The 26,844-nt window shown below is 40.1% G+C and overlaps 1 protein-coding gene across 1 annotated transcript in view; it reads left to right on the forward strand.

The window, feature by feature from the left end:
* The window catches only part of brf1a (BRF1 RNA polymerase III transcription initiation factor subunit a), a 113,692-nt gene that overhangs the window by 31,459 nt on the left and 55,389 nt on the right, over positions 1-26,844 (forward strand). Inside the window, exons 7-12 of the mRNA XM_034235292.1 lie at positions 3,130-3,279; positions 5,501-5,594; positions 5,890-6,016; positions 7,296-7,335; positions 7,867-7,959; positions 8,922-9,230. Of these exons, the coding sequence (XP_034091183.1) occupies positions 3,130-3,279; positions 5,501-5,594; positions 5,890-6,016; positions 7,296-7,335; positions 7,867-7,959; positions 8,922-9,230 (813 nt within the window). The remainder of the gene's footprint in view (positions 1-3,129; positions 3,280-5,500; positions 5,595-5,889; positions 6,017-7,295; positions 7,336-7,866; positions 7,960-8,921; positions 9,231-26,844) is intronic.

Consider the following 26,844-nt stretch of genomic DNA (forward strand, 5'->3'; position numbering starts at 1 on the left):
AAATTCGACTAATCCGAACGCCGATTTAAAACTGCATTGACGGCGAAGTTTCCACGACAACCATTGAAATATACGCGAAGAACCGTTGGTGTCCTTTACTTCGACCACTTTTCCTCCGTTTCCTGGCGGTCACCTCATCCCTGTTTTCCCTTTTTCAGCGAGTGGGTAATCCGGAGCTGGTATTCAAATCCCTTTTTATTTATTTTTACGCCTCTGCGTTAATCCTCACCGTTATTTCTCCCCTCTTTATCTGCACCGACTGTCGAGCGAAACGAAGCCAGCTATGATGTTTTGTTGCGGCCGTTCGTATCGGAGGTAAATAGTCATTTGTAGGGAGTTTTTAAGGTCTGCTCTATTTTTCCAGCTTTTTTTCTCTCTCGTCGTGATCTACACGGACGCCCAGGGCTCGCTGAGAACCAATCAGATTCACGCACGGTCGTGACGTAAAAAGAGCCGGAGCACCTCCCCCGGCAGCTCCGCAGAGTGCGTCACCGGGATCAAACCGCTCCGCCTCTGTCCCGCTGATTAGACCCGGTGGAAACATACAAATAAAATGTAAAAAAGATGACCTTGCAGTCCAGAACATTAATGAGGAGAAATAAGACAAGTACTTAAAGGAAATAAATGTATGTCAATGTTGTAGGAAGTGTTCCACAAAATAAAAATAGTCCATTATGGTACAAGAATCATGCATTGAAATGTTAGATAAGTAAAATTATGTGAGTATAATCAGGAAAATGGGCTAAAGAAGTAATACATAGAACATCACAAACCTCTTAGTTATTTCTACTGACATAAATTACATATTACATAAGAATAAACAACTCACACTACTATTGCACCTTGTTGTTAATACACAGTAATAACAATACACTTTACCCAACCCTCAGAATGTGACTTTTCACTAGACAAAGAAAATCTGAAAATAATGTATTAATGCTGTCTCTGAAAAACAATGCCCATGTAAAGCTTATGTCATTTTGATAATATAATTACAATTTAAAGACATCTACATTTTAAATGCCAAAGGGTGCAAACAAATATATCATCTAAAATTACAGAAAAATAAAAACAATAGAAAGATATATAATCTCTGCAATCCACCCCTGTATATTGGTAAACACACATAAACCCACCCTTCATTCTGTGATCTCTACAAGAAAAATGTATGCAAACAATCAATACATTTCTGCTTTTTACCATGTAAAAACTAAGGCAAGGCACATTTATTTTTAAAACACAACTGCAATTCAAAGTGCTTTACGTAAAGCATAACAAAAGTAGAAGCAAACATAAAGGTATACAAATAAAATTAATTGAACAAAGTGCCCTTAGGAAAGGGTGTAGAAAAACAGTAAAGTTATAAGACTTAAATTAAAGACGTTTTCTTGTCCGAACTGATGACCGTATTTATGTTATTTATATTGATCACAAACCAAAGAAATGCAATATCATATTCAAAAATGTCTAGCCATTTTTTGGTGTTTGATCTCATTGTGTGATCTAAAATGTTGGTTTCAGGTGTTCTGCAGCTTCTCTTTGTTTGATGTTGAACGTCAGATCAACGTCAGCTATAGGAAGAAGTCCATCAGAGAAAAAGCAAACTCGGGGAACAATTTATTTCACCCACAGTACAATTTTTTTTAAAAGACCAGAATGCATTGCAGCTCCAAGTTCATTTCGGCTTTTCTTCAGGGTAGGGCGAAGCTTCCCCACAGCTGAAGGATGACACTTTAATGGTATTCATGCATCCCTGCTCCCACATTTGATTGAATGGAGAGAGTTCACAGCCTTTCTCTGGGGGTGGTCGGAGTAATTTTGGGTAATGTGGGGAACAGAAGTAGAAGCAGGTTGAGGGGAAAGTGGGGACACGGAACAAAATAAACTACAGCTCTCCATCACAGAATGACTCCTGGGCTGTTTCAGCATCACAGATTGATTATACTCAACAGTGAAAGCGGATTGGGGGTAGATTCGTCTGCCTAAACAGCCACTTCTCTCTTTATAAATGTAGATATTGCTTGGGCCAGCGTTTATAGACACTCAGTAAAAGTTGGAGCAGTGATGGCGAGCGCTGCAGACGTATCATTACATGGTGCGGAGGGGGGAGGAGGGATCGGCCTGGATCTTATTACCAGCCGGCTCTACCAGCTTTTCACTGGACCGCTCTTCAAACGCAGCTACTGACTTCTAAGATATTTGACTCCACTGTCATTGCCGGGGCACGAACCTCTAGTTTTTTTGTCTCCCGGTTGCAGCAGAAAGATGATTCCTCCTAATTGAAACATTCGATTCGATTAGCATGGTAAAATCATTTTTTAGAGGTCAAACGGCCACCTGCCAAGCCGGTTTCATGGCAAACGCAGGTGGTTCTCATAATTTTCTTCTTCATACGCTGTAGTATTTTCCATAAAGTTTGATATGACACACTGTACAACTTTCTCAGAGACATTCGAGAAGGAAAAGGCTTGTGATTGGAAGATTGCCCGTTCAAATCCTTTCGCCAGCTGCGAAAATCTGGACAGAGATGCTGAATGAGAAACAGGCTGCTTCAGGGTGCACTTCAGCTAAATGCTAATCCTCAAGTTTCTCCAGTGGAGCTAATTAGCAGCCAGCAATGGGATACTGGTTATACTGGGAAGATCACAGGTGCCAGTTGGTTTAAATCAGTATGAATTCAAAGCAGACGCTAAGCATTTCATTTGGGCTGAAGATAACTTTTTTTGATTACTTGATTAGTAAGGTTTCCATTTTTGCTTTTGGTTTGTTTACTTCTCAGACGCCAACTGGGGCTTGTAAACAGAAGTCACATGGACTCACACGCAGGTTCTTTATTGGATAGTTTCAGTTAAAGTGTCATCTTAAGAGAATTTGCCCACAGAGCCAAACAATCTGATTGATACTAACAACATGAAATTACCATGACCTCTTCTTGTCCATTACCTATCTTTCTAGCTATACTATGAGATGCAGACAAAGAGAAAAGGTCTTATCACAGAATCCACTTGGCAGCTGTACCTCAATCAACAAGTGCACCAGATTTTGAAGGAACGACTAAAAAGATCACACACACCTGGCATGTCTTCTTTCTGCTTGTTTAAAACTGAAAGCCCTTCCTGTCTCCATCAGACCCGTGCCTGTACATCCCTCGCTTCGCACAGCTGCTGGAGTTTGGGGAGAAGAACCACGACGTGTCCATGACGGCGATGAGGCTGGTGCAGAGGATGAAGAGGGACTGGATGCACACGGGACGAAGGCCGTCGGGACTCTGTGGAGCAGGTAACCATTAGATGATGACCTAGACCAGCGTCTTCCAACCTTTTCAAGCCGAGGTACACTTTTTTATGAAGTTTATACTGTTACTTACATTAAATAAATGTCCGGAATTGACTAATGCTGCCGTATTGTAATTTAGGACCCACTTACAGTTTATTGTCATTAGCTGCAAGAGCGGTTTGTGTTATTAATGCTAATTGCACAAATTCCTGTGTTAGCTAGCCCGAGTCGACATATGTCTTTCAATGTAAGGGAGACAAAAGCTAGTGTCGCACACACATGGACCTTTTAAATGAAGTTTTTCCATTTGTAAATATAAAATAGTTTCCATATCTAAGATATTATAATGTTGTGACATATTTCTGTCCCTGACTGCGAAGGAATCCCTGATGGTTGGCACTTGTGAAATCTATTTAAGCTTTTCAAGGACACATTTCCTCAAGTCCTGAAATAGATCTGAAGAGAGAATTGTTGTCGTTTCATGTACTCTTCTTCTGGTGAGACACTGTTTTTGGACAGATCACATAAGCCTTGTTTCTACTCTAATTGCCTTTTTTTTATGTTGTGCAAGTTCATCAGTTAGTATATCCCATGATCAATAATATGTAGGTAACATTAAAACCGTTGTTTGCTGCAGTGTTCTCCCTCTATATCTGAAGCTGCCCTCTGACCTCTTCCTGTGGAAGGCAAGTGAAATGAGAATTTCCTCCAACAGATCAATAATGTAACACAGGTGCATTGACTCGAGGGCAAGCCTGCTCCGTAACACTGTGAGAGGCGCAAGTGAATGACAGGATTTATCTGCTCCTGTTCACGGTTGTTGCTGCCAACTGGGTTAACAAATGTATCTTGGCTTTTTCACTACCATGCCAAAAAGATGAGTGTTTGAGGCTACCCTGATAGAAACTTACGGCAGTTGTTGATTTTCCTTCCTGCTCATCATCGTCTTTGTTTGAGTTTATGTGAAATAGCTGAGCTCAAAGCTTCTTGTGTCCCGCCGGTGTCGACCCGACTTCCCTCGTCTTTGATGCATTAGCAGCTAAGACGTCCTGAAATCGAATCACGGGGCTTCATGTTTACGCTCACAATTTCAATATTCTCTGTTCTTCTGCTGCATTGCCTGAATAATTAATTCCCCATCATAAATCATTGAAAAGGGTACAGTCAAATGGAAAAGGGAAACTTCCTAAATATTGCTGTTGATGGAGTTGAAACATGCATCTGCAAGAAAATATTGAAGGTCATGAGTCAAACTAAATAAAAGTTAACTACAAATTGAGAAGAAGCAGCAACTTTGAAGTTCTGTGGTTTTAAGGTAAGGGCAGTCAAATGTTTGAGAGTTGTCAGCGGAGCGAAAAGCTATCGCTTCAGTCCTAAAGGCTGTTGGAAGTGTGCATGTAGAAGTGGAAGCATCTATCTTTTAACAGGCTCTTGAGCGAGGCAACTCTAATGACGGTTATGTAACTGTTCCCCTTCAAGGCTCGCACTGCAACTCATTGCATAATATTAGTGTTCTCGTTACTCCTTTTAGAAAGTGTTTCTGTGTGTGGGGGGGGGACCCGGTCGTCTTTTTCCTTCAGTCTTTAAGGTGAACACGCAGAGAACCAACCAAAGTCAATATACAGTCATATGTGTATTAGTTTTTGTTGTCAACAAGTTTTCCTCATATTTAGTCAACTTCATCCTGGTATTGGTCGAGCTGCAGTTACTAAAAGTCATCAAATTGTTGTCTTGTCTTAGTCAATAAAACTGTGACTACTTTATCTTTGTCAATGAAAGTGGTTGACATTTTAGTATTTTTTCAAGTAATCAGATTTAACATTTCCGTCTAGTCTGTCAAAATATAATCTCTTTTTCTTTTCACCAAAGCACAGTCTCTATTACATCTCTTTTTTAATTGAAGATAATAAAGACATTTTTAGTAACGTTTTTACTTTTTAAACTACATTTTAGGCTCGTCTTTTTCAGATTGCATGTTGATATAGTCAGTGTTTGATAAAGTCGTTGCCATCTCGCCATTGTCTCGTCTTATCCTTAGAAAAATGTGGATGCCGACATATGTAAGTTCAATAAAAGACAAACCGAAACCTCTACTTTCTGGGTTTTTGTGTAAGGATGACACATGTTGATTTATAAGTGATGTGTTAAGACGGAGCTGGTGTGGTGCGGACTAACCAATACGTTGCATTTAATCCATTTGTATTTGTATTTTTTCTGTTTTTAGCTCTTCTTGTAGCCGCTCGTATGCACGACTTTCGCCGCACCATCAAAGAAATCGTCGGCGTTGTAAAAGTGTGTGAATCCACGCTAAGAAAACGGTGGGTGGTTCAAGTTCTTGATGTTATTCACTTGAACCTTTCTCATTTAAAAGTTCACTTTTTTGGTAATGGATAACATTTGATAGTTGTACAATTTACAAATAACCTTTTGCCTGTAAAAGTATTGAAGATGATGGTTTTTCTCACATCTGTTTCACAAGATTCATTATGTTTAGCTTTTTCATGCTGATGTACCAAACTATCCTACAGTGAACACATTAGTGGATTTATTTTTATTTTTTGGTTCTTTTCATTGGCACATTTTAACCTAACATTTACTGTTTTCCGGCATCAGACTGATAGAGTTTGAGGACACGCCCACCAGTCAGCTGACCATCGAGGAGTTCATGAAGATGGATCTGGAGCAGGAGTGTGACCCGCCCTGCTTCACAGAGGGTCTGATCAAGAAGAAAGTCAAAAATGTATGAATGAACAGATCCACACTTTTTCATCTATGTTTTTATAGATTTTCACAATTGCTTATGAGATTTTCCCCTTAGGGAATATTCACATTTCATCTTATGATTACCTACAGCCTGCAGCCTTTTTTCAATAATTAAAGGAGAACATTAACCTCAAAAGTAAACCTGTCAAGGATCAATGTTCTTGACATCCCCACACTTAACAGAGAGTTAGCAAAGAAGTGGGCAGGCTAGTGGTTACCTTTACTCTTTACTTGATATTTACAGCACAGACATGAGACTTTTATGCAAGAAAGTTAATGGGTATATATTCTAATAAAAAACAACTGCTAATTTAAAGGTTTTAGCCAATAAGCTTCAGGAAATACATTTTGGGCTTCATGAAACGTTGTAAACAAATGGTCGAGGCTAAAATCAAATAAGGTTTGTATTTTTCAAAGGTACACATTCAGGTACAAAAAAACAGCTATTTTAATCCACGCTTAAACTGAGATTTTCAAGTCCAAAAGTGCAACTTTAAGGCTATGCTAGATAAACTTTAGAGAAACAAAGTCTCAACACGAGGTCAGCTCTCATTGTGATGGTTCAGTAAAGTTTGACGTTTCTGCCAAGTGATCACTATAAAGTGTTGATGCGACACTCTCAATCCTCTGAGTCCTAAACATATTATTGAATGCTTTAGAAACTTAGCTTTCTTTTTAAAAATATTTTTATGCTAAAAACCTTTTTTGTAACAAGAGCAAGAACAAAATGATCTTCTGTAAGAGTCTCATTATCACTTTAAGCAGTACAGTAACGGGACGGGTGGCGCAGTGGTCTGTGCGTTTGATCATCAGATCAAGGGGGCGTTGGGGAACTCCAGTTCGAAACCCGCTCCCGCCCCACTGCGTCAGGCCGTTGTGTCCTTGGGCAAGACACTTCACCCGAATTTGCTCCTGTGGGTATTGTCCACAGTAGATGACCATTACATGTATGATCTGTATGTGTAATGTGTATTTGTAAAGCGCTTTGAGAGTCTTTGATAAAGCGCTATAATAAATATAAGAATTATTGTTATTATTATTACAGGGAAATATATGCTATTGTCTCACGCCAACAGCAGCAAATGAAACTCATACCTTGTGTTCTGTACGTTAATGAAGGAAAAGTACTTCTGGAAATTGCCGTCAACCATGCACGGTCCTTGTGTTATGATGTTGTTCTTTTCTGAGATGTTTTATCGGTAATTCCCTCACCCTGAAGTCACTAATAAAAATGTTTGTTGTGTGCCTCCCTGCAGCTGGAGATCGAGCTGAGAAAGAAGATGGATGAAGTGGAAGGTATGAATGCGATATTCTTGTCTGTTTGCTATCACATCAAAGGCAACTAGACTCTCAGACTACTTGCTTTTTATCCTTTTATAAAAATGAATTATGTTCAGGGCAGCCAGACTTATTCAATCCTCTGACAAAGACAGGTTTGGTAACACTTTCTCAGTGTGTCTGCCACTTGGCTGACCTCGACTAAATGCACATCAGTGTTGGATGTGGTAAAAGCGAGAGAAGAAACCGAAACGCTCTGCACATAGAGAGGAAACGGCTCCCTGTTTTTTTTTACAAGATTTCATTTCAGCACGACGTGTAATTAACCCTACATTATGTAGCATTGCTCACATATTATATCCTTATTATAGGAGATGTAATTTAAAGGGTTGGCACACAAGAGAAGTATCATTTCCTTTCCTTGCGTGTTTCATGCACAATCATTTCAGGGAAATGGGGAGATTTACTGCATCTGACTTTCTTCTTTTTAATGTTGCATGTAAAGTTTTTGATTCAGGAATAATTTAACTTTCTTATCGTCTTCAACAGATGAGATCAGTGGCTACCAAGATGAAATAGACGCAGAGCTCGAGTGCGCACGACCCAAACTGAGAGGAGTGTACGCTGCATACGCTAAAGAAGGTACGGAGAAGAAAACGTTTTAAAGTTCATGTTTTGTGAATTGTTTTGTCTCCATTGCCATGAGTGAAACAATAAAACAAAAAAAACATGATTCCAATTATAAGGAGGGTAAGCTAAACATCTAATAATAAAAAGAACAACGAATATGAGGTCATGCAATAATAAGTATCAAGGACACACACACACACACACACACACACACACACACACACACACACACACACACACACCCTTGTTTCCACACAGTAGGGGGGGGTCGCAGGCTGTCAGTGATTTCAGGCATGTTGCTCCTCCAGCTGCTGCAGTGCTTTCAGATCCGCCGGCATCTCGTTTCTTCTCCAGCTGATTATCCACTTGCTTTTCTGTGACTTGTGGTCTGAAGTCTGTGTGAGGACATTTTAATTGAGGCTGATTAAAGGACACTTTTTAATTAGACACCAGGGCCGCGAGAGGATGGCCAGAATTATGATCCCAATTATTTTGTCTGCATGTGATTTATTTATCAGCATTTGGATTCTCAGAGATTTGGGAAACAAACTTATCTCACTGCTTTTGAGGCATTTTCATCAATATCTTTTTAACAACAGTGGTTCTAAGTGTAATAAAACTGTTTTTATTTAGTTTTTAATTGGGAAACTGAAATGTAGATTTATAATTATACCTAGCAAATTACACATTACAACATACTCTGCTTTTTTAATCCCAAGGGACTAGTGAAAAGAAAATGAGTGTATAATAAGAGATGGCATTGTAAATACTTTATTGTAATTTTTAGAAAACATGCAGTTTTGTACAAGGACACATTTCTCATGAAACATGACCATGTTTCTGAAAATATTGGTTGTTCATATTTCTCACTATACCAACCTTTTTATAAACAAAACAACAAAAATAATTGATTTAGTGAAACCCGTAGCATACATCACACTTTGATTCCATAATGATCTCTGTCCTTCTCCCAGTCGTTGTAAATGAGGAACCCAACTCCACTCCTAAGACTGAAGAGTGTGAGGACACCGAAGAAGAGGACGTTCTTAAGGCCGTGGCCAAGCACTTTGGCAAAGACATGGAAGAGCTCACACTGGAGGCTCTGCTGAAACTGGAGCAGAGGAAGCTGGGGCAGGAAGAGCAGAACGACCAGGAGCTTGAGGGGGACATCCCAAAGAGAAAAGCCCCATCGCTAGAGTCCATCCTGGGCCCGATGCCCACGGCCGCCACGCTCGGCCTCCCCGAGTCCATCAGCAGCTGCATCAAAGACGGGAAGGAGAACGGTGGGTGCAGCTTTGTTTTTTTCATCTTGTTTCATCCAGCCAGGGGTGGGAGAAGTACTCGGATCTAAAAGTAAAGTACTTGAGTAATCTACTTTACCACTGTATCTTTCATACGAGATACCCCCCTTTTCAGGCTGAACAATCACATTTGGTATCACTTCACTAGAAATTAGATTTACTAGATCAGAGTTTTTCTCCATTTTGTCACAGATGGCTGATTTCTGGGGCATAACAATCTCATTTGTTGGGGAAAAAATAGCTCGAGTTTCTCTCTGCTCTGTTTTTAGATGAGTTTTTCTGAGACGTCATCTGTTCATGCTTTGTTATACTTTTCCCTTTTGCATTTTTGATGTGTCATGAATATGATCCAAGCAGAAGGGGAGGAAAGATGGCGGGTTTATTTATTAAATCTTTACTGAACACACAGTACCAAGAGAATCTGGTGTTTATTTTAGGAAACATATTGTTTTTTTGGTTGAGCAAACCTCTTTCTGGAAGCAGCAGAAGCCTCTGAGGATGATCTGATTATGAATGCTGCTGAGATACCGTTCATTCTTGACTGTGTCTGGTACCTACTGTAACACCATAATAACCCATAATCAAGTTAAAGAATGCTCTCCCAGGTTTAATTGTCATTATTAACTCTGCTCCAGGATGAAATTGGCTGAGCGGTGTGTGAAATTTGCCATCCCCTATTATGTTTCACCCTTTTTTTAGAACACCGCAGAGCAGGGAATGTGTCGGCAAAGGTAGTCGAATTTCTTAACCCTTGAGGTGGTTAGCGTGTGGATTGGTGCCAAAATACTGCGAGTTGGGTTTTTCTTGTTGGCACAATCGTGTATCTCTGGAGGGTTGTTTGTGTTTAGTGCAGGAGCAAAAGAAGGCATGGTACACTTGATTTAGACTCAGATCATGAATCGTAAGACTATTAGAATTTGAGAAAAAGTTTGCCAAAGTTTTAACAAGTAGCACTATATTTTCCTTAATAAATAAATGTACTTTTAATCTGTCGTTTTGGCAAGGCAAGTTTATTTATGTAGCACCTTTCAAGGCAATTCAAAGTGCTTTACAAAAATGAAAGACATTAAGAGCATTAAGAAACATATTATAAAATGGCATTTAAAAACAGGTACATGAATTAAAGTTCCAGTGCAGTGTGAGATACACACATCTGGAATGTTTAGGTCTGACTCTCAATCATTGCTAACTTTTTAGCAGAAATAGATTTCTCTGACGTCACTTTCTTTCTACTTTCTTTTTTAACTTATCCTTTAGTTATTTCAAGTGTTTCATGCTAAACGAACCCCCCTTTGGAGAGATCCTGCCCGACTATGAGGTATAGGTATGTTTAAGACTTGAAATACAAATGACATATTCTAACCCTTAACTATGGCTTTAATCTCATAGCAAAGAATAATCACAGTTACTGCCTTTAACAGCTGGTCAGTGTAGTTACACTGTAACAAACAGGAGGGAAAAGTATATTTGTTGAGGACTATTTTCAGTGGCGGATTAATCCACATTTGATTCTTTAGCGAGTGTTAGGGCTACAGGACCGTGTTTATGTTTTCGAGTAAAAATACACTAGCTTGTGTCTTAATGATACTGGTGGAACAAGCCAACAATTGCAACAGCGTGGCTCATTGATGTGTTTTAATAGTTCTTGGACAACCGTGGGGCTCTGTCATGGAGCAAGAAGATGTCAGGCTTTGATACCCAAGCTTTAAAGTGCTTTTCAAGAAATATAATTGAGCAAAGACATGAATAATTAAATTCCTGCATAAAAGCACAATAAACAAACCATCATACGTAGAAAGCAAACAAAGTCAAAAATCATTTCAATGGTGTCCTTAACATCCTCTAAAATAGAGTCAAACGTTGTAGCTCTTATATTTTCAGAGAGACTTTTCCAAAATCCTGGTGCAGCCTAATTAGAGAACCCCCTGTCTCCAGAAAGTTTTGGGGGCGAGATCGTGGGATGGTTACCAGCCCTTGATCAGCAGATCTGAGAGGTGCGGCTGTACTGTATGAGGGCAGCAGTTCTGTAGTATCGCTGGGGGCCAGAACATGCAGGGCTTTAAACACAAACAGAAGACTCTTGTAGGGAATTTGATACCGAACAAGAGCCAGCGCACAGAGGCGTGCAGGAAGAATATGTTTTACGTTTGCATTACAGCATTACCATACCAGCTGCAAGTGGTGAAGAGAGGCCTGGAGATTACACAAGTATAAGGAGTTACAATATTTGAGTCTTGATGACTTTTTCTGAATATTTAAGCAATGACAAGTTTCTGATCTTGGATGTAAACACACAATAGTTTTAGGTAGGATGCTTTCGTTGTTGATTTTCATTGATGTGTTGGGACTTAGACGGTAAAATACAAACAAATTGACAGCTTTATCTTTTAAAGGGGTCCTATTATGCTTTTTGGGGCTTTCCCTTTCCAGTTCCCCCCCTTTAAGTCAGTGTGAATGTTGTTCACATGCAGCCAGGTACCTAAAGGATTCAGACTGAGCTTTTCCGCTGTGGTTAGAATGGTAAATCAAAACAAAAAATCAAGCGTAGGAGTGATCACAGCCTCTGTCAATGTGACTTATTAACATTTGCAAAAATATAACAACTACGGGGATCCATCATGCGTTTCCTATAATTACTTAATTATAGGATTTTCGGCGCCCCCCCAGCCCCTGCCTTTATCTGGGTGTGCAGAGACGGTGATGGATGTGAGGTAATGGTGCCGTGCAGCTACATCAGGGCTGATGAGGAAACCTGTGTTTTTATGGTGGTTGGGGGGGATAAGGGGGAGGTGAAGTGTGTTTTGATGGATGGATGTTGTGAGTGAAGAGGCGGTGAGGTGATCTAATGTTTGGACAACATCCTGAAACTTAAAGGTCACAGGATTGAAGCCTCTCTGTGACCATAAATATTGATCTGGGACTCATTTCAGATTACATCACATGTTACTATACACGCATGGCTATATTCAACCCTAACTAATGGGGTATCTCTCGTGGTTGACAGATCAGAGCAGACTGGGCTCTGGTTTCAGACAGAGGGTGAAAAGAGGTGCTGCAGCACAGGCAGTTTGAGAAAAATAAAGAGCTTTTTGAACATTAAAGCGTGGAGACATGTCACAGTAGAGACACAACTTACATGAACCCGAAAATGAGCAGAATAGATATGGAAATTAGACGCTTTACTTTACTGCTTTAAGGTTTACTTTCTTATTACCTTGACTTTAAGCCAGAAAAGGAAGACAAGGATTATGATGATAAAACAATTATTTTATTATATAATTTTACATGAAATGTCTCTTTTTACTGAGAGTATCAGTGTTCATGATGATATATATATTGATTTAAAAATAACCCAAACAATAACGACTTGTAAATCTATGATCATTTCTAAGAGATGACATCAGAAAACGCATCCCTAGCTTGGAAACGTTCATATAAATGGATTTTTATGACAATCCGAAATGATTAACAATAAAGATGCTTTTGAAAACAAGTCCTCTCTACAGTACATGTTCCTTTTTAGAAAGACCCTGAACCCTTTCAAAATGCTAACGACACTTGCCTTTTACATAAAGGATGGCCTCTGTTACAAACCTGCCACCGTAAAACATCCATCACTCAGGTCAGAGCACCCATTAACCCGATGAAAATGTCCCCCAATAATGCCGCTGACCTCATCTCATCAGGGGAATACACAACGGGGACGAGAGGTTAAGAGGGAGAGGAGAATGAATCACAACTCTCTGAATCGCACGCTCTTAACTTGATTGTAAATGTGTCTCTTTTTCAAAAATAGTTCTTCTGTTATGGAGTGATGTGAGCTTGAGTCATCCTCTTCAAGTCCGAGCTTCATGAGGGTCATTGTACTGCATGTGGCCATGAATGACAGAACGGGCATTTAAAGATGAGGCATGGCTGTTATTACAGGGTTTAGTTGTTGGACAGTGGGACTCGAGGCTGATCTCACCGAGGATATTTGCGATCAGAGGGGAGATACTCATTTTTTGAATTTACAGTATGCAACTGGTTCACCATAAACAACCCTCTCTGAATGATTACTGGCAACACAGTGTGAATATCTAGGATTCTATTCATTTTGTTCCCTGTTGCAGAAAGTGTAAATGACAATTTGACATAATTTCTAGATCTGCAGCGGAGGAAACATAACTGCTATCAACTACTCAAATACAGAGGTTTCCTACTTTTCTCTCTTTTATATTAGTACACTGATATTTAACGCATATCTTTTATGTTTTCTTACTGACAAGACAATTAAAGACATTACCTTGGCCTTTACCAAAGTTAAATGGAGATTTGATGGACAAAACACAGATTAATATATAATCAAGTTAGCCGTTGTCATCTCATTTGCTGAGAATAATCGGAACCACTGCAGAGCACCGAGACACTTTATCATCTACTCGCACATCAGACAGGAATGAATGTGCCTGCATATGGGTCTGCACAAGAGGACGATTTAGAAAAGCTAATTGCAACACTCAGGCCGTGTTGCTTCATTTCACTAATCTCTGCCCCACCCATGAGCCCACATTAGCCATTTTGAAACGGGCAGCTAATTGTAACATGAAAAAAACATGGTTACATCACCCTTAATCTCTGACATGAGAGCTGTTGTTGAAATGTTTCATAGTCAAGGAGCACAAACATAAATGAGTGTCATTTCCTGAAGTTCCTGCATCTTATGGGTATCAGGGAAATCTGTTTTTCCTCCCACTTTGTAGCTGTCGGCGCAGAGATACAATAATTTGAGGCACAAACATATTCCAATATACCAGCTGCTATCTTATATTAAAATCTGCCTCCTAGCTGTGGAAGTTTAACCTTATTTGTTTACATTTGCAAGCTTGGAAATCTTAATTTCTAGAAGCATGTTTCTGTTTGAAAACATCTCAAAGGCAAATTATGGTTACAAATGAATTCAGTCACCTTTTTTACCTTCAACCTCCCTTTTCTAACAAGGATTCAACTATTTAAAGACGTCCTTTTCTGCTTTTTGGGGTTTTCCCTTTCTTCTAGTATGTTATATAGGTTTTCATGCATGTTAATGGTCCGTAAAGGCTAAAGTCCCTGTGTTCCCTCCCATACCTCCCCCCCCCCCCTGCCTGAAATGCCTCCATTGGACTGCTTTGTGTACTTCCTGAACATAGTGACATCACTATGCGACACATTGTTCGTGATAGGCTAAGGGCGGGACATCTCTAAGAGGTTGTCCTTTCACAACAAAGCCGTCTAGCTAACCAATCAGAGCAGACTGGGCTCTGGTTTCAGACAGAGGGTGAAAAGAGGTGCTGCAGCACAGGCAGTATGAGACAAATAAAGAGCTTTTTGAACATTAAAGCATGGAGACACGTCACAGCAGAGACACTAGATACTAATGTGAACATGTGGAAAGTCTGGAAACAACCTGTTGTTTTTCTGGTCTGTTTGAAACAGTGAAAAGACAAACCAAATGTCCTTAAATAACTCACTTTGGTTTAATTCCAGGACTGTTTATTTGAACAATTGATGTTAATTAGTGTGTGTTTACCATGTGTGCTACTCTGTTTATTTGTCTGTCATTTCATCATGTGTGTTTGGAAATGAGCACATGTGTCTGATTACACTTGATGTATTGTGTGTGTGTCTCTGCAGTGAGTGTTTTCCTGCCTCTGTGTTTCTGTTTGGAGATGCAGACGGAGGCTCAGGCTGCTCCTGGTCTGCTTCAGTTATTTCGGCTAATTGTGGTGGGTGAGGGAAGGGCACGAGGGGGGTTATCATGGCCCCCCTCCGAGCTCAATCTTTGAAGTATTAAGTGGACAGGGTACCTTGTCATTAGGGCAGAGTCTTTCATCTGCACGCTTCAGAGAGTGTGTGTGTGTGTGTGTGTGTGTGTGTGTGTGTGTGTGTGTGTGTGTGTGTGTGTGTGTGTGTGTGTGTGTGTGTGTGTGTGTGTGTGTGTGTGTGTGTGTGTGTGTGTGTGTGTGTGTGTGTGGTGTGTGTGTGTGTGTGTGTGTGTGTGTGTGTGTGTGTGTGTGTGTGTGTGTGTGTGTGTGTGTGTGTGTGTGTGTGTGTGTGTGTGTGTGTGTGTGTGTGTGTGTGTGTGTGTGTGTGTGTGTGTGTGTGTGTGTGTGTGTGTGTGTGTGTGTGTGTGGTGTGTGTGTGTGTGTGTGTGTGTGTGTGTGTGTGTGTGTGTGTGTGTGTGTGTGTGTGTGTGTGTGTGTGTGTGTGTGTGTGTGTGTGTGTGTGTGTGTAGTTTTTGCGGACATTGTTAGTAGAGGGCAGGGCACTGGAGGAAGAGAGAGGGTGTAATTTTGGACCAAGAAAGGAAACAAAGTATAAAGAAAACATAATAGTTAGGAAAAATGCAGTGGTAGTTTTAATGATGATGGATTTACAGACGACCCCATGAGAGCTGTTTGATTATGATTGAGTATTTATTAGCCTAGATAAGAAGCAGATCATTTGCACTGATTTTCAACAAAAAAATACCCAGATTTGTGTAAGGTAGTCGAGATTTTGTCCCAATCACCTAACCAGAGATTCACAAGAAAATCACAGTTGTTAAATAAAAAAACAAGGAACTTTGATAATGTAGTCGTGATTGTTTTGATCAGATGTGTTTTTTAACTCATTGTTTGGTCGATAAAATGTCAGAAAATATAGAAAAATAGAAATCCCCAGTACAATCTAATGTCTTTAAATCTCTTATTTTGCCTGTCCGAAACCCCAAATAATCAGTTTAATGTGATATAAATCATAAAACAGGACCTAGGGCTTCTCGATTATGGCAAAAATTATAATCTTGATTATTTGGGTCAATAATTGTAATTGCGATTATTCATTGACTTTTTTAAATATCCATTTATTGGATACAAATTTGAACAGTATGTTTTTAACAGTTGATTACCCTGAACTTTAAGTATAATTCAACTGAAAAACCTGAAAAAAAAAATAATTTTGAATTTTTTTTTTAATTTCGATTACGTTGTTTTCGTAATCGTTGCAAGCCGTAATCGCGATTAATTGAGCAGCCCTAACAGGACCTCTATATGTAAGAGGCTGAAATCAGAATTGTATGCCATTTTTGCATGAAAAACAATTTTGTTTTATGATTAATCAATTATATAAGCATTTAGTGATTATTTTTCTGTCCATCGACTCACCGTTGTAACTCTGATGTTGACATTCAAAAAATGACATTGGTATCTTTGATCTTCTTCTCGTGACATTTAAGGGAATGACGTTTATTTGCGTCACTATAAATATTCTTTTAATAAAAGAGAAACACAGACTGAGCCTGTAAAATCAAACTGTAGCTTCAAATGTCATCTGAATTCACAGGAGAAAGTAAACATCCATAAAAATGATCCTCAATTTTTACCCACTCAGCAAGAGTTATACATAATATTAGCACTTGGCAGACTGCTTAAGCTGTCAGCCTTCGTTTCTTAATTATCAATTAATGAATTAATAATGTTGTTTCTAATCAGTAAAAGTAATTAACGATGTTAGCAGTGAGTCCCAGCGGACGATTAAATAGATGAACTTTAAGAGAGATTATGAGCTGTTGTCATCAAACAGCTGTTCATCCGCAGTTAAACTCTTTCTCTCCGTCACCCCGTTCCCCTCCTTCAGTTCCCTCATCGATGGCCTGTCTGTGAGTAATGGCATTTTCATTAACTTGCGCCATGAGAGGAGGGCGCATAGCTGGCAAAAAAGATGTGACTCCAACACCTCCAGATGACTTTGTCACATCGGACTAAAGCCCGGGTCTTGGGGGAGCCGTGCCCCGCACCATTAGAGTCGGCATTGATTGAGGTCCACAGTTTTCAGCGCAGCACTTAGTTCAATCAATGGCGTTCGCCCTGACCTTAACTACCTCAGTGAGCACGGCTCCTCAGCTCTTGTCAAACCACTCTGCCAGCTTTTTATTGCCCCAAAACGTCTCGGGTAAAGTGCCGATTGAAGTGTGTGGGTCTTTAGATTCCAGCCAGGCCTTTTTTTTTTGTTGCACTTTGAAGAATCATTTTTAAAGATCTAACTTGATCTCACACCCCATTTTTGTAGCTCTTTTATAGTTTTGTTTAAGGAAACAGTCATTGCTCCCCAGACAGGATTTTGTTGACTTAGAAACATTTATATACCATCCATCCTCCTCGCTTACGGCAATTACCCGGCAGTGAATCGTAGCTCTCAGCATTTCAGGGCGTGGTACAAAGCTTTCTGACAGATCTACGTCCTGACAGCAGCTCTGCTGAGTCAATTATAGTCTTTTAAATGAGCAGCATCCGTCTCATCTCTCCGTCCACACAGGAGTCGTTCAGGGATGAAAGAAAATGCAAAGTCTCATCCTGTGCTTCAGTGGCAGCACACTTTACCTCCTCAGCAGTCACATCTGTAGAAAAAGCACTTCCTTTGTGTCTTCTTTTTTGGCATGCTCATGAGGAGAGATGCAACCTGGAAAACCATGAGGTCACTGGTTTGATACTAACAGCGTCTCAAACTCTGACTGTTTTTCTTGATACAAGTGCATCAATCTGATTTGTTCCATCTCTTTTACTTCAGCTATGAGATTGATTTCAAGGAATTCCTAAATCAAAGGAACTAACACTGAGAAAAAATGAATTATCTCCCCAAATGTTATGATTTTTTATTTATTGTTCTGGTTGAAAGTAAGTGTTAAAGTCTGTAACAAAATGACGTGTGAAGGACAGCCATAGTGAGCTGTGAGGAAGTGAAGCCGTGAGGTGTTGCGTTACTACACATCCATTTTTCCTACTTTAGTTTAAGATTAAATAATCCGCGACCCCCTTAAACCAAGTAAGAGCTTTCACTGTACTGTATGTCACCAAATTGTAGTTTTTATTGCTTTGTCGATATGCAATGACATTCATTTTGGCCAATAAATAGTCTGACACCTAACATCTAAGCCATCTAAGCTAAGCCACAACGTGTCCTTTTTACACCTTCAGTTTTGTACCGATTGATCCATCTATATATATATATATATATATATATATATATATATATTGTTTTAGGTTAACATGTTAATCTGTGAGATAGAGGTGCTAGTATGTTTCCACCTGTTTCTAGTCTTTATGCTAAGCTAACGGGCTGCTGGCTGTAGCTTCGGACTTCTTAATCTTTTTATTCCCCCCAAAATGTCTACCTTTTTACTTTAACATGAGTTAAGAGGTGAGTTGGGATGTTAAAGGGTTAGTGGTTGTTCTCATTAAGATAGTACAAAGTGTGTGTGTTGTGGGGGAGGGGTGTTCAAAGACATGAATCTCAGCACCTGTCAGATAAATAATTGATCTAGTCAGTGGTATTGTAACCTGTGGCCTATATTCTGTAAAAAATAAAGTGTATTGCCCCTTTAATTAATAATGACTTATTACATATTTATGCAGCAAATGCATTGACAAATGTATTAATTTCCTCTCTGGTGCTGGGACAGCTGGGCAGGCCTGAGAGAGAGAGAGTGTGTGTGTGTGTGTGTGTGTGTGAGGAGGGGGGGGGTGGTGTTTTACATGGCCCGGGGCGGTACAGTAGAGCTTGATGGACATATGGCCGGATGGACACTTCCTCCCAGAGGAGGGGAGTGTCAGTATGGCAGACAGACAGACACACAGATTGACAGCCAGACAGAATTACAATAAATAGGCTGCGATATGTGCAGTATGTGCACATTGTACATGCTTATAGAGAGGGAGAACCTGGACAAACTATGAAGCAGCAAAAAACACCAGAAGAAGAACAAAAGTCTGATGTTTATGTCAAGCTCAGGCAGCCCTCTGTGGACGTCCAATCATACGCTCTCAGTTAGTCAGTACAAGCCAAGCTGCCTCCTCAGAAGCAGTGTGGTGTGGAATATGAAATCAGTGTGTGTGTGTGTGAGAGCAGCAGTTGGCAGTCAGTCTCTCTGGTGAGATGGCTGCAGCGGCCCGTCACTGTGATTGGAGATGATGTGCGTCGTCTGGCCCGTGGAGGCAGAGCGAAGCTGTCTGCCGCCGCCAGCCTGACGGGAGATGACAGCGAGCGTTTAGCAGGCAGGCAGAGGCAGGAAACGCTCGCCCCTGGCTGTTACGTCACAGCACATTTCACTGTCTCACAACCGCCGCTCTCCCCTCTTACGCAGCAGACTGGGGATTTTACCAGGGGTCCCACTCAGGTCAGGGATTGACGGCAAATGTACAGGAAAGGATTTTTGTGGTAAAAGGAATTTGTTAATCCATGTCTGAATATCAGAACAGCTAAAGATGAATATCCTCCTACAGACATATAATGCTTGGTTTATTATTTTGAGTTAAAGTCACTAAGAAAAACTACCATTAATGTCATTTTTCTAGTGAAATCCATCAGTCTGAAATCGGCTAGGTTTATGCCTGACTGATATTCCTATACCACTGAAAAAGGTATTCGGCAGGAGGTTGAAACAAACTTAAAGAGGTCATATTCTCTTTTAATTTTTGCTTTACCTTTATGAATGCACCACAACACCAAGTCAAATTCTTCGTACGTGTCAACCTACCTGGTAATAAACCTGTTTCTGATTCAAAAGTACAAGTCCAATGGAAGACGAATTGAGAATGAAGTGCTATAAACTAAAATGAGTGACGATTAGTCTAAGCCATAGTGACCAGATGATAAATATCTCTTGTTTAATGTTAATATGAGACATAGGGAAGTTTTATTTAGAGAAAACTAAGCCAGGGAGGATGAGTTCATTTAGCAGGCTGCAGGAAGGATGCTCACAAGAGATTTACAGATAGAGACTCTGAGACCTGGAATCTCCATATCAAGATTTGAAATTCATATAATTTACAGCGAGTCTTAAAAGCAACAGACTTCTGCACAGTTGCATCAATTCAAATCACATTTAAGTCTTTAGACAAAGTGGACTCTGGCTCGGAGCTGAAATAAGAGCGCAGCGGCGTCTCTGCTTTCGAGCTACATCAAAGTTAATGTGATGAGACAAAGTGTTTTTGCTTCCTCTTTAGGAGGCAGTGGCAGGGAGACTGAGGCAGACTCAGTTTGATGTCGCACACACTGCTTCTTCAGGGTGTCAACAAAACCTTTGTTTCAAAGAGGCAACAATTGGTAGAATTAGTTTTTGACCTTGGGAATAGCCGCTCTCCACATTTAGTAGCGTTTCAACTTCACGATTTTTCAGCATTTCAAGGGCTTCTTGTTCATCTTGGCTCTAAGGTTGAAATTGGGTGATACGATTGAAAGCTCCCGACCCTCTAATAAATCTTGTTATGAGATTGTTTTTCCAGCTGTTAAAGTTTGAAACCTTTGAAAGATTTAAAGCATTAACAATAAGTCACTTAGAAAAAATCCATCTTGCATGCACCCACGTCCCTCCATCGAACAGACAGAAATCCATTAATGAAGAGGCGTAGAGCCTGATTTCTACACCCACAGTTGCTTAGGATATAAACCAGAATGCCTTGCAGATACAAGACATGTTCTGCTTTGAGGCAGAGATGTGACTCCTGCTGATTCTTTACTGAAAAACAAATATAGAAAATCAATATTGAAAGCAGAAACACATGTAGAAGCTGGAAGAAAAGTGGGTCTGCCAGACTAAGCACAACATCATTGCTGGAGCTCTTTGAACATCAGACCGATGATGCGGAACAGCAGAAGGAGATCCGAGGGCGGATTTACATCCATAAGACAGTTTGTAAATATTTTCATGCAGATGAGCGAGTGGTTTTGATGCGTGTGGGTCACAAAGCGCTGATTCATTGCCGCAAAAGAAACATTTGGCAAAAAATGCCTGTGGCGGTTGTCTGGCATTTTCCAATGATTGATTTCCCTGCAAAACAAAGCACACATTAAATAGCTTTTATTTTCATGACGGCATTCACAAATTCTTCCTCTGGACTGCTGACAGACTAGACTCTAGTCTGTCAGCAGTCACTAGAGTGTCCTCCTTATACATCAAACAGTCATGCAGTCCCTCTTGTAATGGGAAAATAAATATTGTTTTGGAAGTAAGCCGAATATTGACGCAGGGCAAAGTGACCTCTCATTTATCAAAGACATTTATGAAAAAAAGGAAACTTTATCACACACTGTAATAAAGATCTGTCATCGATAATACAAACATTTGACTAAGAGGACGTACGGTTCTGGTGAAAGAGTGGGACAGAGAAAAGTGAAAAACAATATGGCTGCTCATAACAATGGAAACAAAAGTGATGTAATGTTGAGTAGTCCGGTCTTAAGTCTAGTTTGTGTCCTTCTGTTTGGGACAGTTTCCATTTTACTTGGAAGTGTGTGTGCACATGCAACATCAGGGCTACATTTAGACACATCTGATGTTTCTTCTTTTAATGCTCCATATGGACTGCGAGTTATCGGCCATTAACCAAAAGGTGTGTTCAGACTGAGCCCTATTAAAGCAAACTTCTGTCCCTTTGTTATTCATGGAAATCTGACCCCCTTACACTGCATGCCAGGCCGTCAACTCATCAACAATAGAAAATGTACTGTGTACACAACCATCTTACTTCTAGATCACTCTCCTCTTTAACTGTCTCCGTATGAATTCTAGTCAAAACGTACCTTAATATGCGTGGATGGAAAAGTTGGTGTAGTGATGAAGGTAGATGGAATCTGATTGTGCTGCTATATGTTATACAATCACTTTTTTCCTCCACAAAGATCAAAAAGTAAATGAAAAAACTAGATGTGTGTCCAGGTGACCCTGTGGCCGGTGACATTTGTTGCATGTGCGCACAAATTAATTGATTCAAAAATCCTAAATGCCATCTTATATAAAACGATAATGAAATGTCATTGATGCTCGTTTAATAATCTAACATTGTCACATCCTCCTGACTACGTTCACATAGTATAAGCTAATGAAAACAACACATCCAGTTTGCATTTTAATTGACCACGTCTTTAGATTTTCACTTGAAACTATTCTCATTTAGATGGAAACACAAAAGTGAACTCGTCTCAAAAGGTTAGCACCTCTGCCCTGAGGTTATGTTTACTGTTCTCTGTGTTAAAGAAGATATTTATTTTTCCGAAAAGATGGTGTACATTTATTTTTGCAGCTCTTTATCATGCACAGTAGTTGTTTTATTCTTTACTCAGACGGAAGGAAATATTGTATTTGTCTGAGACGATTTTCATTAGCGGATTAATCCAAATGTGATTCTCTTGTGAGTATTTGGGGCAGTAGGACAGTGCATGAGGATTGTGTGTTTATGGTAATGAAGATGAACAGGTCATTCAGTGCAACTGTGTGCTTCATTGAAGTGTTTTTAATTGTTGTACAACAGAAGAGGATTTGATACACAGACAACACTTGTTACTGGATACAGTCATTATTTGTTTTGGGCTTTTCTTGTGATTTCCCGACAAGATAAATAATAATAAAAACATGCATATTTTCCCAAATGCACCACAGTTTGCCTCCAGGACTCTTATCGTCCAGCAGCTCCTATATGCACACATCTCCCCGCTCCCCATTCTGCTACTAGGGGGGGAGGAGGAGGAGCAGGTGGTGGAGTGGGCGTACTCTCTGTCTTCTTCAAGGTCGGGGAGGTCACGTTTTAATGGGCTAGCCCGGGCCCGCCCATGTCAGCGAGAATCTAGCACTCTATTTATTGCCTCGCCTGGCTGGTTATTTCTCCGGGCAGAGCTGGCACCGAGCCCTTGACCTCACAGGACTGCAGAGAGGACTTCCACACCGAGAGCTGGAGGCTTTCTGTGCATTTTGAGGAACTTTACTGATAATCTGATCCGTAGATGTCTAAGCATGAGTGCAACAATAGAACAGGAGGGAACGTGAGCGCTGCAATATCCTGCCGCCAGATAAAATATGGCTTCAGTGTGAAGGTCTTTTTTTCTTTAATCTGTAAAATAAAGAGTTGAGGGAACTTGGGGGTTTTGCTATATGCAGGCTTATATCGGGTAATTAAAAGACTCAAATGTGTAGATATAACGGTACTACTTTTTGGCTTGTGATTTGGCATACATTCAATCAGCCATATTTTAAAGGCGACCTATCATGCAAAATGCACTTTGTGATGTCTTTTATACATCACTATGTGTCCCCGGTGCGTCGTGGAACTCACGCAGCGTCAGAAAAGAAAACCCTCTCTCTTTTCCTCCGTACCCAAATCTTTTAAAAACAGGGGTACAACGAGCGGATACAGATTCGCTGCCGATCTGACGTCAAATTGGCAGCCGACCCACAGAACATTGCTATCGGAAACAATGCCTGACGTGTTTTGGACGTCTTTGTTTACATTAGCAAGCCTCGTAAACACTCAGAGCTAACCTTTACTGGAGAGCACATGTGTTTTTAAAAAGCAGGAAATGAAAAAAGAACTCACCTTGTGATAAACCTGCAAGAGAAAAAGCATTTGAGCTCCATACTGTTTCAGAAATAATCCTTGATGTGGTTTAGAACAGGATGGCGTTTTATCACAGCAGAATTTAACTTTATCTCCAGTATAATTCTGATCAGGCATTAGCTCCGCCTCTTCTTTCTTTTCTTTTTCAAGCTAAGGACCCAAAATCCGCGTTTCTCTAACAGGGCTGCAAAAGAGGGGTATGCGCAGTATGAGGCATGGCTACAATGGGTGAACTGTTTGGTATTTTAAGCAGAAAACGTCACCGACATGTTTTGTATACAATATATCTTTCCAATATAGCATAATAGGTCCACTTTAATTGATTGTTTTCCAATTACAAATGTGACGTCTTCCTGTCTTTTTTTTGTAGCATCTTTAACAAAGTCTAGCTTACCTCAAAATCCTCTCTAGTGCTGAAATGTAACGGATGGATAATTGACAGGTCAACAAAATGACAGTTGTGATCTTAATTATTTGATATAGTAAAGCAACAATTTGCATCTTTTTGATAAGGTTTCTAGATTTGCCACATTCTGATTTGTTACTAAATAGTTCCAACTCCCTCTAAATCCACACTTTGTTGTTTAGTGTGCAGATTAAACAGACGAGATTAGTGTTTGTTACTCAGCTTGAAAGATGTTTAGAAGTGCCAGGCTAGCTGATTCCCTTTGTTTCCATTCTTAATGCTAAGCTAAGCTAAACACCACCACTCTCAGCTCCTCACTTAGATGATAAGATTATAATTAGTGTCACATCTAACGATCGTAACAAAAGCAAATTGTCATGTTTTCTGAAATGTTGACTACACCTTAAACTCGGATAACCTGAGACAAATATTTGTTGTGTTTTTTTACTTGTTATAGACAGATTCATCCTAAATGAGGCATGATTAAAATAATAATTTCTCAGCTCTGCTTTCATGTCACTTTCATAGCCATGTTTGTAGAACACGAGTGAGTTTTACAGAGGACATATGCTCATTTTCAGGTTCATGTTTGTATTTTGTGCCTCTTCAGGGGGTCCGCGGGGTCTTAAAAAGTATTAAAAGTTGATAAATCAATTTAGCGAAAATGAAGGCTATTAAAAAGTATTAAACGGCATTCTCCAAGGTATTACATTCTGTAGCTTGTTTTCAATAAGTATATAAATTGTCCAAAGAGGTTGTATTCTACAGTGTGCCTGAATGTAATCACTGTGTAGTTTATTGATGGCATCCCGTTGGATTTGACGTCTTCTGAACAGGACATCGCACGCTCACTGCTTGATAGCGCGAAGCTCCGTTTACGCCGGTTGTTAAACAACATCGTTATTGGGAAATGCAAGTCTGCGTCCAAATGGTTGGAAGATAAGGAGGAAGGACAATCAATACTGTATATAGTCAATGTGAGGTAAAGTGTGTCGCCAAGGTAACCGGTTAAAACTCAAAGTGACGATGAGGTCTTAAAATGTTTGGAAAGGGTCTTAAAAAAGGTCTTAAAAGGTATTACATCTGACTTCAAGATTCCTGCATATTTGCTCTACTGCAAACCGGTCTGAAATCCCCAGAAAGCATAATAGGGCCTTTTTTAGACATTTGTCATCTATACTCCTTTCCCAAAGGTGTGTGTTGGAAAGCCAGCATTTTGTAGAGTGCCAGCCAGGCAATACCTCTACACACTATCCATCATTATATCTTCTCGCAGCAGTTGATTTCACTTCACCTTCAGCCGTCACCGTCCCATCTGAAAGCCTGAATCCTGACAAATTGAAATGTCTCCCTTCATGTCTCCCTCTCCTCCCTGTGGCAGAGCTCCCTGCAGGTGGAGGGGAGAGTGGGGGGTGGGGATGGTTTCAGGTTTGTAGGAGAGGATCAGGATTGTTGCTGACATCAAGAGCTGTGAGTCTGGATAATGTGGGCTCCCCTTTGAAGTGTGGATGACGGGTGATCCTGCTACACAGCCTCATTCATCCTGCAGATCGCACACACACACACACACACACACACACACACACACACACACACACACACACACACACACACACACACACACACACACACACACACACACACACACACACACACACACACACACTTTGTTTTTCTGGAAAGGGGATTGAGTGTGGAGGAGTCAGCAGACTGATGCTTCCTTTTCATTTAGCCAGCATGACTTTTCTCCATTTTTTTTTTTTCTTTTTTCTTCCTCCTCTCTCGGTTCCCCCGTTCTGTCTGTCTTCTCGTTGGATCCCCAAATGAAACACAGGATTAGAAGGAGATCAGAGAGCCTCCTCTTTTCTCCCTCTTCCATCTTTTTGTCTTCTGTTATTAGCTTCTTTCTCTCAAAGTCTTACCTCTCCTTTGTCTCTCAGCTGCACTCCGCTCGTTCCTCCATGTCTCACCTCCTGCTGGGTTTCTCCATCAGTCTCTTTGTCTCTCAATCTCCTACATCATTCTTTCTCCGTTAATCTTTCCCCGCTCAGCCTCTCTTTGTCTTCCTCTGCCTACTTTTCTCATTCTTTCACCCCTACTCTGCTGCCGTTTCTGGCGCGTTCTCTTTGGCCTTTTTATTTGTGCAGTTTCTCCATTTTTCTTCCTGTCTCTTAAAGGACACGCTGGCCATATTGTGTTTTTGTCATCGTCAACAAGTCTCATGAAAAGAGCAAAAGCTGTCGTCTTGTTAGCCTGACAAAGTGATTTAGACTTACAACCTTCAAACTTCTCCCAAAAGTCACCTTCATCGAAAGAGTGCGACATTATTGAGAGAAATTAAGCAGAGTCCAGAAGCCACTTTTCAGATGTCCCACAAAAAGACCAAAACTATTAATGTATCTACTGAACGGCGTGTTGTATGTTTCCAAAGTCTGATACAGTGTATGTTATTCCTAAATGCCTTATAGCTCAATTTCTGTCTGAAAACTATTTTAAAAAACACACCCATTAGCCGCACAAAGCTCCAACAAAAGCTGGCAAATCTCTTATCTAACCTTTTTATCTTAAGCTTTCAGTCTTTCTACTAAGAAGTGACAGTTATCTTCTAACAATCGTAAAGGAAGCAAATGAAGTGTTTACTATACCTTAAACTCTGATAAACTGATGAACATTAGTTTTTTTTGTACTTGTTATAGACAGATTTATCAAAAATGTGATATCATTGAAATACAAATGTACTTTCATTTCACTTGTCGCTGACGTTGGATAACAAAACCACGGTCATATTTAAAGAAATAAAACAATA

The sequence above is a fragment of the Gymnodraco acuticeps genome, unplaced genomic scaffold, assembly GCF_902827175.1.
Source record: "Gymnodraco acuticeps unplaced genomic scaffold, fGymAcu1.1, whole genome shotgun sequence".
Taxonomy (NCBI): Eukaryota; Metazoa; Chordata; class Actinopteri; order Perciformes; family Bathydraconidae; genus Gymnodraco; species Gymnodraco acuticeps.